Below are 15820 nucleotides of genomic sequence, written 5' to 3'. Positions count from 1 at the left end.
AGTCCACAAAAATAAACCCTGGTGTTCCCTTGAATGACTGAGTGTGACTAAAGCCAAAACTACCGCGACAGATACAGACTTAAGTAAACACCTGCATGTCTTTCTTGTTCACGAATCAAGTAGTGACTCAATATGCAAAGATAAAAGTGCTTTATGTTTATAACCTGAAGGAATGAAGAACTACTGACATACTCGATATGCTAATAACCTCTCCATTTTATTTAATATTACCCTATGTTAGAAATAAGAATGAGCATTTGGAGAGCTTTGAAGGTAAGAGACATGGTAGACAAAGGTCATGGTTTATGTACTTTCTTTTTTCCATCCTTTCTTACTTCTGTTTGCTCATTTACTAATTGAAATATTTTATATAAACTCAATTACTTATGTATAATCTATAAGAAGGTGTAGCAGTTGAAAATTACATTATGTCTATGTACATTAGTTTCCTAGGGATACTATAACAAAGTACCACCAACTGTGTAGGTTAAACAACAGAAATGTGTTGTCTCAGTTCTGAAAGCTAGAATTCTGAGACCGAAGTGTCAGGAAGACTGTGTTCCCTTTGAAGGTGCTAGGGAAGACTCTGTCCCAGGTCTCTCTCCTAGCTTCTGGTAATTCCTTGGTTTGTGACATTAACTCCAGTCTTTACATGGTGTTCTTCTCGTGTACATTTCTCTGTGTCCAAATTTCTCCTGTTTATAGACATCAGTCATATTGGACTAGGGGCTTACCCATAGTACTCTCTTTATTTTAACCAATTACATCTGCAATGACTCCATTTCCAAACAACGTCATGTTCTGAGGTTCTGGCATTTAGTACTTTAGCATATGAATTTTGAGGGGACACATTCAATCCTTAGCAATCCATTATATAAAATTGTTTAGAAAGAGGATCCTTTATCATTGAAGTACTATCAACAAAAGATTATTTCATTTCTTTATGTTCATGGATACTTCTCTGCCTACTGGAAGCTCATACCTCCTTCCATGTACTGGATCTCATCTCTTAACACTTGAAGGACTTCCTTCCCTCACTTAGTCCTTCTTTCTCTTGTATTTCTAACTTCTCCTTCCTTACTGAATCATTTTTATCAATCTTTAAACCTGTTCAAGCTTTTCCAGCAAGAGCGCGCATGCACACACACACACACACACACACACACACACACACACCCCATCTCAATCCTAACCAGTCCTGGAAGGAGCTTATATTTTGATAAATATGTAGTTGGTAACTCCTTACTGCTCCCACATCTTCAGTTTACTTCTGAGCCAATGTAATCTGGGTTCTGCTTCTAACATGCCACCTAGAACTGCTTTGTTAAAGTCAACAATGAGTTTTGATAAGCCCTTACTTTACTTTATCTTTGCATCTACATTATCTTGCATCTAACATCATTAATCTTCCTCTCTTTAAGTTCTTTCCTGCTTTGACTATCATGGCACCATGCTTTCCTCATTCTCAAACTGTTCATTTTCAGTCATTTTTTGTTTTGTTTTGTTTTGCCCAGTCACTTATCATCTTTCAACTGTTGATTTTTCACTACATCAATATTCTAATGATTCGACAATCCATATTCGATTTCTTCAGCTGGATGTTACAAGAGTCACAAATTAAACTCATTTTATTTTCTTCATCTTAAATTCCTCCACCTCTAATTAGATTTGTTGTCAACAAGAATGAGCAACACTTGCATTCACCCCATATATCTGCCAGACACTTTAGATCACCTTTGACTCTTTCCTTCCTTTTTCCCTCCTGTGCCGCCCATATCTGGAAGAGCCCACCTTCTAAATAGCTTTCACATCCACTCCCATCACCCCATTTTAGTTTAAATACTAATAATTTCTTACCAGCCTCCTATCCCTGGTCTTTATCCCATCTAGCCCGTTCTCTGTGTTGTACCTACAGTAAGCTGCATAAACTTACATCTGATCATATCCTTCCACAGATTAAAATTCTTTATTGGTACATCAAAGCCTTCTGAATAAACCAGCTTACTACTGTGGCCCAAATGACTTTCAGGATTTGGTTCTCAATTGTGTCTTCTTGCCAATGTACACCTCTCCATACCATTATACTAAAACACTTGTTCCCTGAGCTCTTACAATGGTTTCCTTTACTTCAGGAATTCTCATCATCCTGCATTTGCTTGGAAAATGCTTCCCTTTGTTTGATTATTGACTAACTCTTCTGACCATTGAGATACTGGTTAGATATTTTTTTTTTGTCAAGAAAGCTTTCTCTAACTCTATTACCTTAGTCTCCGTATTTGTGTATGCAACTTGGTGACTTAAAAAACACTTATAAGTCTTTTATCAGAGTCTCGCAAAGCTGAAATTAAGGTGTCATCCAGCCGTCCTCATCAGGAGCTTCGGGGTGTCTTTCCAGCCCATCCCTGATTTTGGAAGAATTCACTTCCTTGGCATTGAAGGTTGGAAGTCCCATTTCCTTGCTGGCTATTTCTCTTATCTCCTTATGATATCCCATCTCACACAGCCATTTCAGTTCTCAAAACATCAGTAGTGAATCAAATCCTTACCATGCTTGGACTATATCTGACTTTTGCTTCATATGACGAATTTGGCCCACCCAGATCATCTCCCTGTTTTAAAGTCAACTGTACTATAGGACATAAAATAATCACCAGGGAGATATCATATTCATAGAATCTAGAGATGAGGGCAGGACAAGTTTGGGGTTGCTGTTGTAGACATTCTACCTACCATGCCTAATTGTGGTTGTTTCCCTTATATATACATGAGTGAATCATTGTGGGAAAAAATACGTACATGATCCCCATTTTATGAGGGAAATTGATGCTCTCCAAAGTAGTGCAGACCACTACTGAGAGACACTGGTTTTGTGTTAATGCAGACTTGGGTTTATTTCAGTCACTGTATTTTAGTTCTATTGTATAGGAAAGTTGTTAAAACATTGAAAAATGTGGTTAATACCACCTTCAGGGTAAAAAATGTGAATATCCACTGACAGTGGAAATAAGTGAAGTACATTAAAAGAGTTATGCAACTCAAGTTTTTCTTATTAATGTAAGAAAGTGAATCTAAGAGCGTTCTACCAACTTGGAAATGACAAGCCCACAGTCTCATGGAACTGTTTTAACATCCTAGCAGATTTTATGTGTTTTAACATCCTAAAAACAGCAGGGAGACTGTTTTTAATGATTCCAAAAAAAGTAGGAATACAATATATTTTGTTGAGAGGTTAATGAAAATACCCTAAGGATCTTCGTATTATTATTAATGGTTTCCTTTTCTTTGACCTTTGCTGCAATTGCTTTTTCTGCTTCATTTTTATGCCTAAAGCCTTTACTTATCCTAGAAATGTACCATTTTGCCTAATAACCATTTTGCCTAATAACAAGAAATATTCTAATAGTAAAAAGAAATTATGTACATAAAAGGATTTTCAAATTATAAAGCCCCTATCCTATACAAAAAGCAGGTGTTGTTATCATTATCTTTTGAGTGATAAAGATCAGTAAGAAGTCTTAATATTTCCTAAGAGTAACACTTGCAAAGGAAAAGATTATGCTGATATCCAAACAGTCTCTTTGATTGTTTGTAAATCACAGCCAATATGCCATTGTATCAAGGGATAATGCTGTTTCCTGATTTGATCTATATGCTAAAAATATGTATTTCTAAGATACTTTGAGCACCTATTTGTGCCTTTCTTATTTTTATATTTCTATAAAAATAGTTAGAAAAAGACACTGTAAATCAATGAAATGTTAGTTCATCTCATAAGTGAATGTACAAAGTCAAATCCAGAATATTTTTTAATTGAATGTAAAAAAAAATTTTATCATGTAGCATTAATACTGAAATGATTTGTATTTTTTTCCAATTATTTTAAACTAAAGAGTAAAAAATTAGAGTGGTGTTTTTATTCATTTTGTTGTTGTTGTTGTTTTAAGATTTTATTCACTTATTTGAGAAAGAGAGAGAGAAAGCACGAGACGGGGGAGGGTCAGAGGGAGAAGCAGACTCCCCGCTGAGTGGGGAGCCTGATGCAAGGCTTGATGTGGGACTTGATCCTGGGACTCCGGGATCATGACCTGAGCAAAGGGCAGATGCTTAACCAACTGAGCCACCCAGGCACTCTGGCCTTGTTTTCAATATTCAAAAAACATTTCCTTTTATGTTCCTGTTTAGATGACTGTATGCCTACGCTGCTTTATTTCTCCAGCTGCTCAGGCATTGCAGAGAGCGTGCTACTTTAAAGCTCAGTTACATAAGAATTACCTAGGGTCAGTTATTTAGGTAGAGCTGCAAAATACATTGTCAATTATTATACATTTTTGTGTTTTCTAATCTCTGCCCTGCTGTCCTCTCCTACCATATTCCTATTTCTTTCTTTTTCCACTTGTTCATAACATTCTGTCCTTCTTTTCTCTGATAGAGTTGTCTCTTTCCTTTATTTTTAAAAAATCTTTTGACCTTTTTGTTTACAAGAATGAGAAACTAATTTGTAAATCATAAAGTAAAGCCCTCCAGAGGTCTATAAATAGAAAGAATCATGATTACTCAATACCAATTTTGACATGTGTTTGTAATTAGTAGCCCAGAATTACATTAATAATTTTACCTGCAGAATTATGTGAAGGTATGTGAGTTAGAAATTATGTGATATTTTTAACCTATATTTCTAATTTCAGCATGATCATTTTCAAAATGATGTACAGATTCTACTTGCCCTTTTTTTGGCATTTGATTTCTGTTTATCTAATAGTCGGAAACAATGAGTTGGTTCTAATTCTAGGCAAAAATAAATTATGGAGTATATGGGACTGAAGTCAGCTAACTGAATTTGGGACAAATTACCCAAATATCTGTGTATCTGGCTCTAACTTTCCAAATTTATCAAATAAAAATACAAGAATAAGATAATTTGTGAACTATTTTTAAATCTGTATGTCTGATTCTCTCTAGTAACTTATGCAATGAGGACATAAATCTTACTTTCATGCATGAAATGAGGTATTTAACAATTGCACTAAACTATAACTTAAATCACAAAAGTCATAAATTAAATCACAAAATATTTTATTTCAAAACTAGCTGCATACATATTTTACAACTATAATGAGTCATAATTTATACTAATTTAATTATAATAATTTGGAGTTTGTCCATGTGTGCTGTGGTGTTTGTAACAAATCATCCCCAAAATTAATCTCTTAAAATAATAATTTTAATTGTTCACAGTTTTGCAGGTCAGGAATTTGGGAATAATTCAACTTAAGCAGTTATGGTCAGGTATTGGTGTGGGCTTTGGTCACCTGGAAGCTCCCCTAGGCTAGATGTGCAAGACGGCTCGTTCTCAGGGCTGGCAATTGAAGCTGGGTGTCCTTTCACAGCTCATAGAGGGACTGTCAACAGAAGCGCATGTGGTTTTCCTTTTCAGCATGGCTGTTGGGTTCCTTCTGCAAGGGAACAACCCGAGAAAGGAGCATTCAAAGAGACCAGTTGTGGAAGCTGAAAGGCCTTTTCTTACCTAGTCCTGGAAGTCATGTAGGGTTAATTCCATGGTATCCTGTTGCTCAAACAATAAAATCAGCCTACATCCAAGGGGAGAGCATTGGCCTCCATCTTTCAGTAGGAATAGTAGCAAAAGATTTGTAGCCATCTTTACTTTATTTATCACACTATGAGTTCCATATTTATAAATAATTATTGAATTTAGAAATAATAGAATTTAATTTAAAAAATAGAATTGATTTTTAGTCCTAAAAATTAATTATGCTTGAATGAGAAAAAGAAAATGTCATAATTAAAATACATAGTTTCCTATCAGTGAACAATATACATTTAAATAAGCGGAAGCTTAGTCTGATTCTTGGTTTCAATTCAGGTCCTGATCTCAGGGCTGTAAGATTGATCCCCGCAGGTCAGGCTCCACAGCCCGCGGCGAGTGTGCTTAAGACTCTCTTCCTCGCCTTCTGCTCCTCCCTACTGCACTCTTTCTCTCTCTAAGATAAAATGTTTGAACAAGCACAAGCTTAAATTGGTTACATTAGCCTACAGGTTAATGGACTAATCTTTTTTTTTTTTTTTAAGATTTTATTTATTAATTTGAGAGAAAGAGAGAGAGAGCAGGCACGAGCAGAGGGGAGGATCAGAGGGAGAGGAAGGAGCAGACTCCCCAGTGAGCAGGGAGCCCGATGGATTTGGAACTAGATCCCAGGATCCTGGGATCATGACCTCAGCTGAAGGCAGATGCTTAAATGACTGAGCCGCCCAGGCGCCCTGTTAATGGAATAATCTTATTTGAAAAGTCAAGAATATTAAAATCCAGTTAATTCTACACATCAATATGAGTTCTAACTCAATAGGTCATCCTGCCAAGTAAATCCTAGAAATTTGCAAACATAGTGAGAATATTGAGGGAATATTGCTCTTAGTCTTCAGCTAAGAGTGTTGTTCAAGGGATTTTATGTGTTAGACAAATACTTCTGTGAATATTGATACACGTATATATAACAACTAAAAATGAAATTCTAGATAACTAAGATTCATTTGCGCAGTCATCATAAAGGCTTTTATAAAAATTGGCTTCTGATGACATGATAAATATTTAATGTGTTATTCCATAAGCAAATGCAAATGATATGTTATCACCTATCTGATTTAAAAATGTGAGATTATGAACTTATTGAAAAAGTTCCCCAGGAACAAAATCAGCAAATTGTATAAAGTGAGCATATTTTTTGGAAAACCAATTTTATTTTTTTTACAATTCCTGTTAGTCACAATATAGGTGAATCTTACATTTAAAATTAATCCACAGGGGCGCCTGGGTAGTGCAGTCGTTAAAGCGTCTGCCTTCGGCTCAGGGCGTGATCCCGGCGTTCCGGGATCAAGTCCCACATCGGGCTCCTCTGCTGGGAGCCTGCTTCTTCCTCTCTCACTCGCCTGCTGTGTTCCCTCTCTCGCTGGCTGTCTCTCTGTCACCTAAATAAATAAAATCTTTAAAAAATAAATAAATAAATAAATAAATAAATAAATAAATAAATAAATAAAATTAATCCACAAAATAATTAATATACAAAAATATTGTTGATAATTAATCTACAAAAAACAATTGTAGTAGATTCAGAGAGATGCCCAGATCTTCTTTTAGTAAAGGACTTTCTGCGGAGCTGCCAGTCCTCTGGTTAGCTGATTGCCTCCTGCTGTTAGCTCATGCCTTAAGGGCCTGCCTCTTCTTTCTAGCTGAAGTCAGTCTCCTTTGTGGATGATCTGAGACAATAAGTAACAGCAGCTGAGATCTAGTTCTTCTGGAGACAGCCCCCAGTCACTGACTGAACAGGGAGTGATATAAGACCCTGCCCACTTTCCTTAAACACGTGATTCCTCCAACGGGCGCTTTTGGCGCTGGAGCTCTTCATTTGGCTGATCAAAGATTTGTCAGGTATGAATCTTGGTCCAACTATCTCCCCACCCGAGTCTGATTTTTCTTTTCTTTTTACATGGGTTTACTCTCTAACAAACCAAATGCACCCTTAACTCCACCTCAGTATTTGTTTCCTGGAGAACTCACCTGTGACATTTTATTTTATGAGGAGAGTTAATTTTTCTTAAGTGAGATATTATGCAAGACTTTAGGAATATAAGTATTAGTACAATGCAGTGTTTGCCATGAGGTAGTTATGGTCTGCTGTTACCGTCAACTTCCACAGAAAAGTTACTAGCACAGAGCCACAGGACTAGTTAATTCGGAAGCCCAACAATTTGATCCTAGATCCTCTGATTCTAAGAAGCGTGATTATTCTCTTACCTACCTCTGTTATTTTTTTTTCCTTTACATTGTGGAGCAGGCTAAGCGTTCTTGCCGTTAGTATTTAAAATCTATGAAAATAAATATTAAAAACAATGAGTGTAAATGCCATGAAAACATACAATTAGGGAAGGAATAGGCCTGCTGCAAAAGGAAAGGTACAGAGATAATTAGCATCTCTCAGTCAAGCTGGTTGCAAACAGCTGAAAGATATTAGTAAATTCAAATCATATGTTTGGTGTAGTGAGTTCAGTTAGGTTAACAGATTCAGAAAAAGTGGGAATTCTAATGTTTTTATTACTTATTTGGTAATTTTATGGGAGGGAAATGTGGATTTGAGCTTATGCACATCAGTTACAGTGTTTGGTGCTAATTAAGTAGTCTGTCTGCTGAAGTGGAGGGGAAAAAAATCCCAAAGAGGTTGGGGAATAAGCAAACAACACCTGAAGTATTAATATGGCATGAAATGACATATGATTTAGATGCTTTGGAGCACGCCCTTACTCTCAGGGGATATCTTACTCAGCCAACAAGGGGAAGATCTATAGTGGAATAAGGAGCAATGTCTGAAATGCCTCTAAAAGCACAAGAAATTGTGGGGAATAGAGGGGCGCTGTGGGTAGAAGACTGTATAATCCAGACTTGTGTATGTGTAAAGCAAGGATACCTAAACCAGCTTGTGTTCCAGTCCTATAGGAATGAGCGAAGGTTGTAAGAAAGTTGGAAATGAAAAACTTCAGAAGCTCCAGAAATCAGTAGCAGATAATGAAAGGCACTATATGCTATGCTAAAGAGTGTTGCCTTCTTTATTTTCCTAAAGGAGATGATTAGCTGTTCAATAAGAAGGGATGTAATTTATCCCCATTTAGGAAAATATCTCTGGCAGATTGGGAATGTGATAGAAAACCCGTTTTGAAACTTACTGCATTAAGCCAGGAAAGAAGCAACGAGTACGTAGAGTAAGTTAATGATAGAGAAGAGCGAGTCCAAGAAATATCAAGGAAACAGAGAAGAGAGAGTTTGGTATCAGATTTGGTTCAGAGTGAGTAAAAGCAGAGTATAGGATGGCTTCCTGGTTATTTTTAGGAACTAGGAAGACGTGAGAAAGTAAGTAGAAGTGAAGTTTTCAGGTAGAGGGAAGTGATGAGATGAAGGTTGCCCTGGAATGTCTATGGGACAATGTGAGTATATGCTCAGTAAGTCGTTTTATTTATGGGTTGAAGTTTGGAAGATGGATGAGTCTAGATTAAGTATTTATATCTGAGAGTCACCAGCATACAGTAATACAGGCCCTAGATGTAGATGTATTGTGTACACAGAGGCTGTGGCTGAGTGTACTTGTCCAGTGAGAAGATTAAATTGCCCAAAGATAGAGCTCCAGGAAAAGGGACAAATATTAGAGAGACGTCATTAAAGACAAAGACTATAACATGGTAAGTGGCTTGGAAATTCATATTTAATTATAGCAGGGGAACAAATGGTAGATAAAAGTATCTCTTTTAAAAGTATAAATATTTTTGTACTCACTATGTATGCACAAGAACGGGCGGAAAGAATTTAGGATAATTCACTAGTTTCTGTCATGGGCAACAAAATGGATACATGGATATCAAAGAAAAACACTGATTAAAAAAAATACGAGTGTATGTTATATAGAATAATATCTTCAGATATGTTAACTTGTTTATTTTGCAACTTAGAATATATTACGAAAAATATCACACTGTAGAGAAAATTGCAGTTTCATTAGTCATACGCAATTATCTCCCACTGTGTGAAGCTGACTTTCCTTATCAAGAGCAGAGTGAAAGGGCTAAGCCTTTTATGCTGTCTCTTTGATGTTTTTATAGGATGTAATGAAAGATGAATGCTCCCTGCTGAAGCTGCAGCTGAAAGAGCGGGATGAACTCATTTCCCAACTTCAGGAAGAGCTGGTAAGTGATAAAAATACTTGGCCCACAAGTATACTTTCCTTGCAAGGTTATTTGTTATAAACCCTCCAACAACTTCTTCATTAACAGCAATATTATTTATAGACTGTTAGTGCTTCAGTCAGATTCCTTATCAATTTTACAGTCCTATAGCAATGATGATTTGAAAATCTGAAAAATAGGATGTCTATAATCTTTATTGAACTTTATATAATTCTGGAAATATCATTAAACCAAGGTTAGATGTTTTAGTTGTATTTATCAAAAATTATAAAGGCTAAGGCCATATTTTATTTTGTAAAGTGTATGATTTAACTTCAGACTGCCCTACCTAGAGATATAATCATATAATATGAAGCAAAGTACTCAAAAATCTTAAACAAAAACAGATTTTACTTTTTTATTTTTTATTTTCACAAAGCTACCAAAAATGTGTTAACAATGAGATTTTTAATTTATGTAATATCTATATTATATAAAAATTACACAAAATATTAAATGTTTATAGTTGATTTTTCAGGTGTTTTAAAATGTGACATCATAAAAAAAGGTCTTAAGTTAAACTTTTATAACCTGAAAACATATTTGGTAGGTAACAAGAATAGCAGTGTGCATTACTTTTCTAAGTATGTGTTTTCAACTTGTATATCAACAATATTTTGCAATAAAACTTACCGAGTTTAATAAAAAATGATCTGTAAAATAAGAATGAAAAAGAGGAATGAGAAAGGAGTTTTAATTCATCAGGAGTTCTTAACAATACCAATAAAATGAAGAAATATTACACAATAAGAGAGCCTGACTCATTATCAAGATCAAAAAACAAATCCTAGTCAATAGTGTTCTTTATGATGTCAGAGTTGGCTACATTAACAATGATATATTACATAAATTATTTGATAAAATTAAATGACAGAACAAATTTTATAGACCATCGAGCTTCTGAGAATTCTTAACATATTAGTGAGAGAGCAGACAAATTTAGAGCATATTTTATTGGTTCTTGGCAATGGACAATGTTTTTACTGAAATTTGACCTTTATTTAGACTCTGTTATGACTGCATTGTTGCTGATTAATGGCTTCATGAGCATATTATTGTTGCTTTAGAAAACCTATAAACCAGTATTTAAAATAGTAATAGAACTACAGACAAAAGGAACGTATCTTACATTACTGGGAATAAGTTTCTGTGAATAAGTAATTGATTTATTATAAATTTTATTTATTACACTAGGAGAACATTTCTATAATTAATATAACTCTATAGATATGGGATCAAGCTTTGTTTATGTGGCAGACAAAAAATCTGAGTTGAATTAAAATCACGTAGTATTAATATCGAAGGATGCATAAAATACCAGTTTTAACACAACAGAAAACCTACCATTGACTTTGTCAGAGAATGCTTATTTTTTGAGGATTAACTCAGAAGTATTCATTCCCCCCCAACATTAGTTGTGTCAGATTTAAAACATAGCACATATAAGACATCAGACCTTCATTTGTTGAATAAAATTAGAAAGAAAATGATTACTTTGAAAGCCAGTATTACATAGTTCTGATCTTAAAGCAGTTTAGCACCCCTCCTCCAAGAAAGAAAGTCTTCCTTTGGCTGATTTAGTAAAATGACATTCAAGGGTTTTGTTTGTTTTTGTTTTATTATTTTTCTTTTTAACTTGAATGACCCAAAATGACCAGCCTCTGAAATTTCCCAGGTAACAATCAAGGTATTATTTCCATTTTTGTGCTATGTAGTTTGCATAATCATCTTGGACATTGAAACAGGAATATGTTAACTTTTGAAAACAAAGTTGGTTTCATAGAAGATTATATTTATATTTATTAAGAGGATTATAGCTAAAGAAGAAAGTGTATAAGTGATTTGGAGATTTAAGGGAGAAGAAATGTTGCTAAAAAGAAAAAGGCATCATTAAAACTGGATTTGGAGCATATAGGCGGGGTACAACAACCCCATAAAAGCAATAGAACCCACTTGGATCCATTAAAAATTAAGTCGTAGCACTTTTGATTCTGATAACAAATAACTTGTGACATTTTGACAAGGTAGACGTTAAGCTTCACCTTTATACATAACCTACCTAAATTTGAAAATGTTAAAACATTTTAGAAACTAGTTTTGTTGTACCCTGTTATAATACTTTATGATAGATCTGTAATTTTATTATCTTGCATTTTTCATTTCTTGACCACTGCTTTAAGAATTTTATATATTTCATAACAAACTTAGATATAATTATATCAAGAAAGGATTTATTTCCAACTTAATAATAAACTTATTTTTTGTATGATTGTTTTCTTATTCAGCCTCACTTTGGTAGTTTCAGGAGTATTAAGACGTTAGTTGGGGCACTGTGGGGTTGGTGCAAAAGAGAGGTTTTTAAATGCAAGTTTTGGGTTGTTACTTTAGAGCAGGGTTTTCCACAGCAGCACTCCTGACATTTGGGACCAGGTTATTGTTCCTTGTAAGTTCTGTGCACTGCAAGATGTACAGCAGTATCTCTGCCCTCTGTCCGCTCTCCAGTAGTACCTTCCACACAATGCCAGTTAGCCACAGGGCAACATTTCCCCCAGTTGAGAACCATTGCTTTAGGGGTATTAGATTATAGTCCCCAATAAAATTGTATGTTGCAGGATGAGTGTCCATCTGTTGATACCCAGTTTGAATGTAGTAAAAAGAAAAGTTCTGTAGAATAGATGGGCTTCTCCTTTTTCTATGACCTAAATAGTTCTTTGCATGGTATTTTAGGCTGCTAGGCTGCCATACAAAACACCACTTACCTTGAAATATGAAGGATATTGCTATGGATTAAATTGTATCCTCCCAAAAGTTAATATGTTGAAGACCTAACCCGCATGGTGGGAGGGGGGTGCTTTTGTCTCTTACTCTTCTCAGAAGGGCACTAATCCCACCATAAGGCCCTACATTTATGACCTCATCTGATCCTAATCACCTCCCCAAATCCCCACCCCCAAATACCTCACATCAGGGGGTTAGGATTTCAAGGTGAATTTGGGGGGGGGGCATGATCCTTTAGTCTGTAAGGGAAGTAAGGGTATCAGAGGTCTTACAGATTTGTACCCCTTCACTCCAACACCTTAACAATAGTGGTTATGATTTTACTGTTTTTGCATATCACAGTTCTCTGTAAGATTCTAATTGACAAAGTCACACCTGAGAATAAAAATCAAACCAAACACCTGGACCACATTATTGCTAAAGACTGCTAGGAGTTACTGGTTCAGAGTAGGAAAGGCGATGAAAAACTGACATGGACTTCACTGAGAATTATTCAACATCTTGTTAATAAGGATATTAGATGAAGGCATGGAAAAGAACCAACTTTGAGAGTCAGAAATGATAGGAAGTCTTTTCTTTTTAATAATTAATAATATTTGGATATATATTTAAATATAAGTTTTTGCTTCTTGTGTATGTAGAATATATCTAACTTTTTGAGTATTAGAAATAGAACTCCCCCACCAGCACAAAGATTTAGGGATTTCATGAATTTATTTCAAGATATTTAATGCATTGGTATAGATTTAGACCAAAAATCTAAACGTAATGGATCAAAGTAAGAATGGTCAATCAGAATCAATATAAAAGTGACTTAAAACAAATTATTTTTAACTTTGTTTAACTTTGACTATTCATGACATAAAGCAGAGAAATATTTTTCCACTTATGAGAAAGTTTGATTCTTTTTTCTCAGCTGTTAAGTGAAGGTCACGTTGAAGATTGCAATGTAATTTTATTGCTCGTATAAAACTGAGGGACATTGTAAATATTGCCTTCTTGTTCCTAAAATAAATCTGAGAGATTTATCATAAACATTGGTGGTGAAGTGTGTAGCCTTGTGTTTTGGCGGGGAGGGGGTGTATAGGTATTTTCTGGTAAATGATAATTAATCTTGTAAATGGCTTCAGAAATTTTATAAATGGTGTCACAGTGTGGATGAAAGTGTGCCCTATATGATTTCAGAAATTGAAGAAAGTGGGTTTGGTATTTATTAATAGATTGATTCAAAATATTTTTAAAGAAGTTGAAGTTAACTTAATAACTTTGTCGGACCTAAATCTGTAAATAGTAAAATTTAATTGCCCTAATTAGGATCAGTACACCATGCCATGTATTTACTGTTGTTTTACCAGTAATTTAAATGCCTATTACTTTGTCAAAAATGAATGTGTATGGATAATCACTCTAGAAAAGGTGAATTGTCAGTAATTTATGATTTTAAACTTTATAATTTCTACCATTTTACTCTTCCCTTTGGAACTCTCATTCATTTTATAGCTGATCTGAGTAAAAAGCGTCAGATACAACATATACAGTGTATTTCTTTAAAAGCATATTTCTACTTAAAAGATCACTTTAAATGAATAACCCAAAAATAAGATTTCAGCCAAAAAGCTTACGCGCTGTCTGAAAATAAGTATACTTTAAAACATCCCTCATTAAAACCAAAGTAAGGCCAAATAAAAATACTTCCTATGTTTGCCTTCATAGTCTGTTTACCACATAATGTTGATACTTGTCAGAATGTAGTGAAAGCTGTTTGTTACCTTAGTCACCACATGTTTCTAAGCTAAAGAGTAAGGAGATGCACTGACTGTGAAGCGTTTAAAAAAATAATAAAACGACTAAAAGCCATCTGCATTTCCCATAGGTTAGCAATTCGGAAAGTGTTCCTTGTAAAACTCCTCCCTGAAATATGCATTGTTTTGTTTTCCTGTGGGTCTGAATCCTAATTTAGTAACTTCAGGTTATGATGTTTATATTTTACACACTTTAAAATTTCAGTTAGCACATTATTACTTATCTCTTAGTGAACATTGTATTTTTAAATGAAAGTTAATTGGGAGAAGTTCCAGTTGAGAACTCTGTACAGGGACTAACAGTTGAGAATCATCTAGCAAGCTTTAAATTCACTTTGTGTTTCTAGCCCCTGTAGTACTACATATTAACGTATTCAATAAATTCAAAATACAAAATGAAAGCATAGTTATTGTAAAGATGAAAGAATGAATCTTGAGTTACTTCAGTTCTGTCATTTGATGTAACCATTAGGAGTAGTTTTATTTAAGATGTGAACAGAGTAAGAAATGCAAGATACACGTTGTGGGGGGGATACTTAAATTTTAGTTCATACATTTTACTGAATTTAATAGCCAATTCTGAACTTCTTAATTTTAAATCGTATGTTTCATTTTAATGTCTTAAAACTAATGCCCTAACTGAAAAAGTTGCATCGAGGCATGATTTAATAATTGCTGAAATTATATCTTTTGCAGAATCTTAAATACTATGTTTACTAAAACTTATTACTTCTCAGCATGATCACATTTACAAAGATGAGTACGATAACCTTTTAATTATCTGTGTTCCTTTTCTGGCCATCACTAAATCTCATTTTATGTCATGATTATTTAAAGTAAGTTTTTCTTCTAGAAATGGGGTTTTAAAAATGATTTCTGTTCTAGGTATCCAATATCTAGGTAGGTACATAACTTGAGTTTTGGACACTTCTTCCTCCTGTCATGTAAAGACTAACTTGAAAACCAGATAACGTAAGAGAAGTTAAAATAAAATAAAATAAATAAATAAATAAATAAATAAATAAATAAATAAATAAATATCTTTGTGTGTTATTAAACCTTTTTTCTCACTGAAAGCAAATATTGAAAATTCTTACTTGAATGCAAGTAAACATATAAACAATCCTTTTTCTCCAGCCTCTTAAAATCCCATTTACTTTATTTAAATGTAAACTAAGCTCTCAGCTCATTTGTTAATATTTGAATAGCGAAGTATGGAGCTACATAAAAGGCACTTGTAGAACTGATGAATTTTGAAAAATTGAAGGCAATTGAAGAACTGAAAGTAAAGCATCATGTATAATCAGGTTACTATGCATAATAAAGGGGGAGCTAAAAATAGGACTCTAAGAAATACATACGGCTAAATAGCACTTTATCAAGAATCTGAAGAGAATAATTTTGATTTGGTTTAAAATATATTCAGGATTCAAATTGAATAAAATTGTATGTCCTTGAAG

At 34.3% G+C, this 15820-nt stretch overlaps 1 protein-coding gene across 2 annotated transcripts in view; it reads left to right on the top strand.

The window, feature by feature from the left end:
• CCSER1 (coiled-coil serine rich protein 1) overlaps window positions 1–15820 on the top strand; it is a 733960-nt gene that overhangs the window by 613524 nt on the left and 104616 nt on the right. For both annotated transcript variants that reach the window (XM_040625038.1, XM_040625036.1), the window contains exon 8: window positions 9658–9741. In XM_040625038.1, the coding sequence (XP_040480972.1) occupies window positions 9658–9741 (84 nt within the window). The remainder of the gene's footprint in view (window positions 1–9657; window positions 9742–15820) is intronic.

Source organism: Ursus maritimus, unplaced genomic scaffold, assembly GCF_017311325.1.
Source record: "Ursus maritimus isolate PB19 unplaced genomic scaffold, ASM1731132v1 scaffold_8, whole genome shotgun sequence".
Lineage (NCBI taxonomy): Eukaryota > Metazoa > Chordata > Mammalia > Carnivora > Ursidae > Ursus > Ursus maritimus.
Note: the sequence above shows the minus strand (reverse complement) of the source record. Positions and strands in the feature narration are given on the sequence as shown.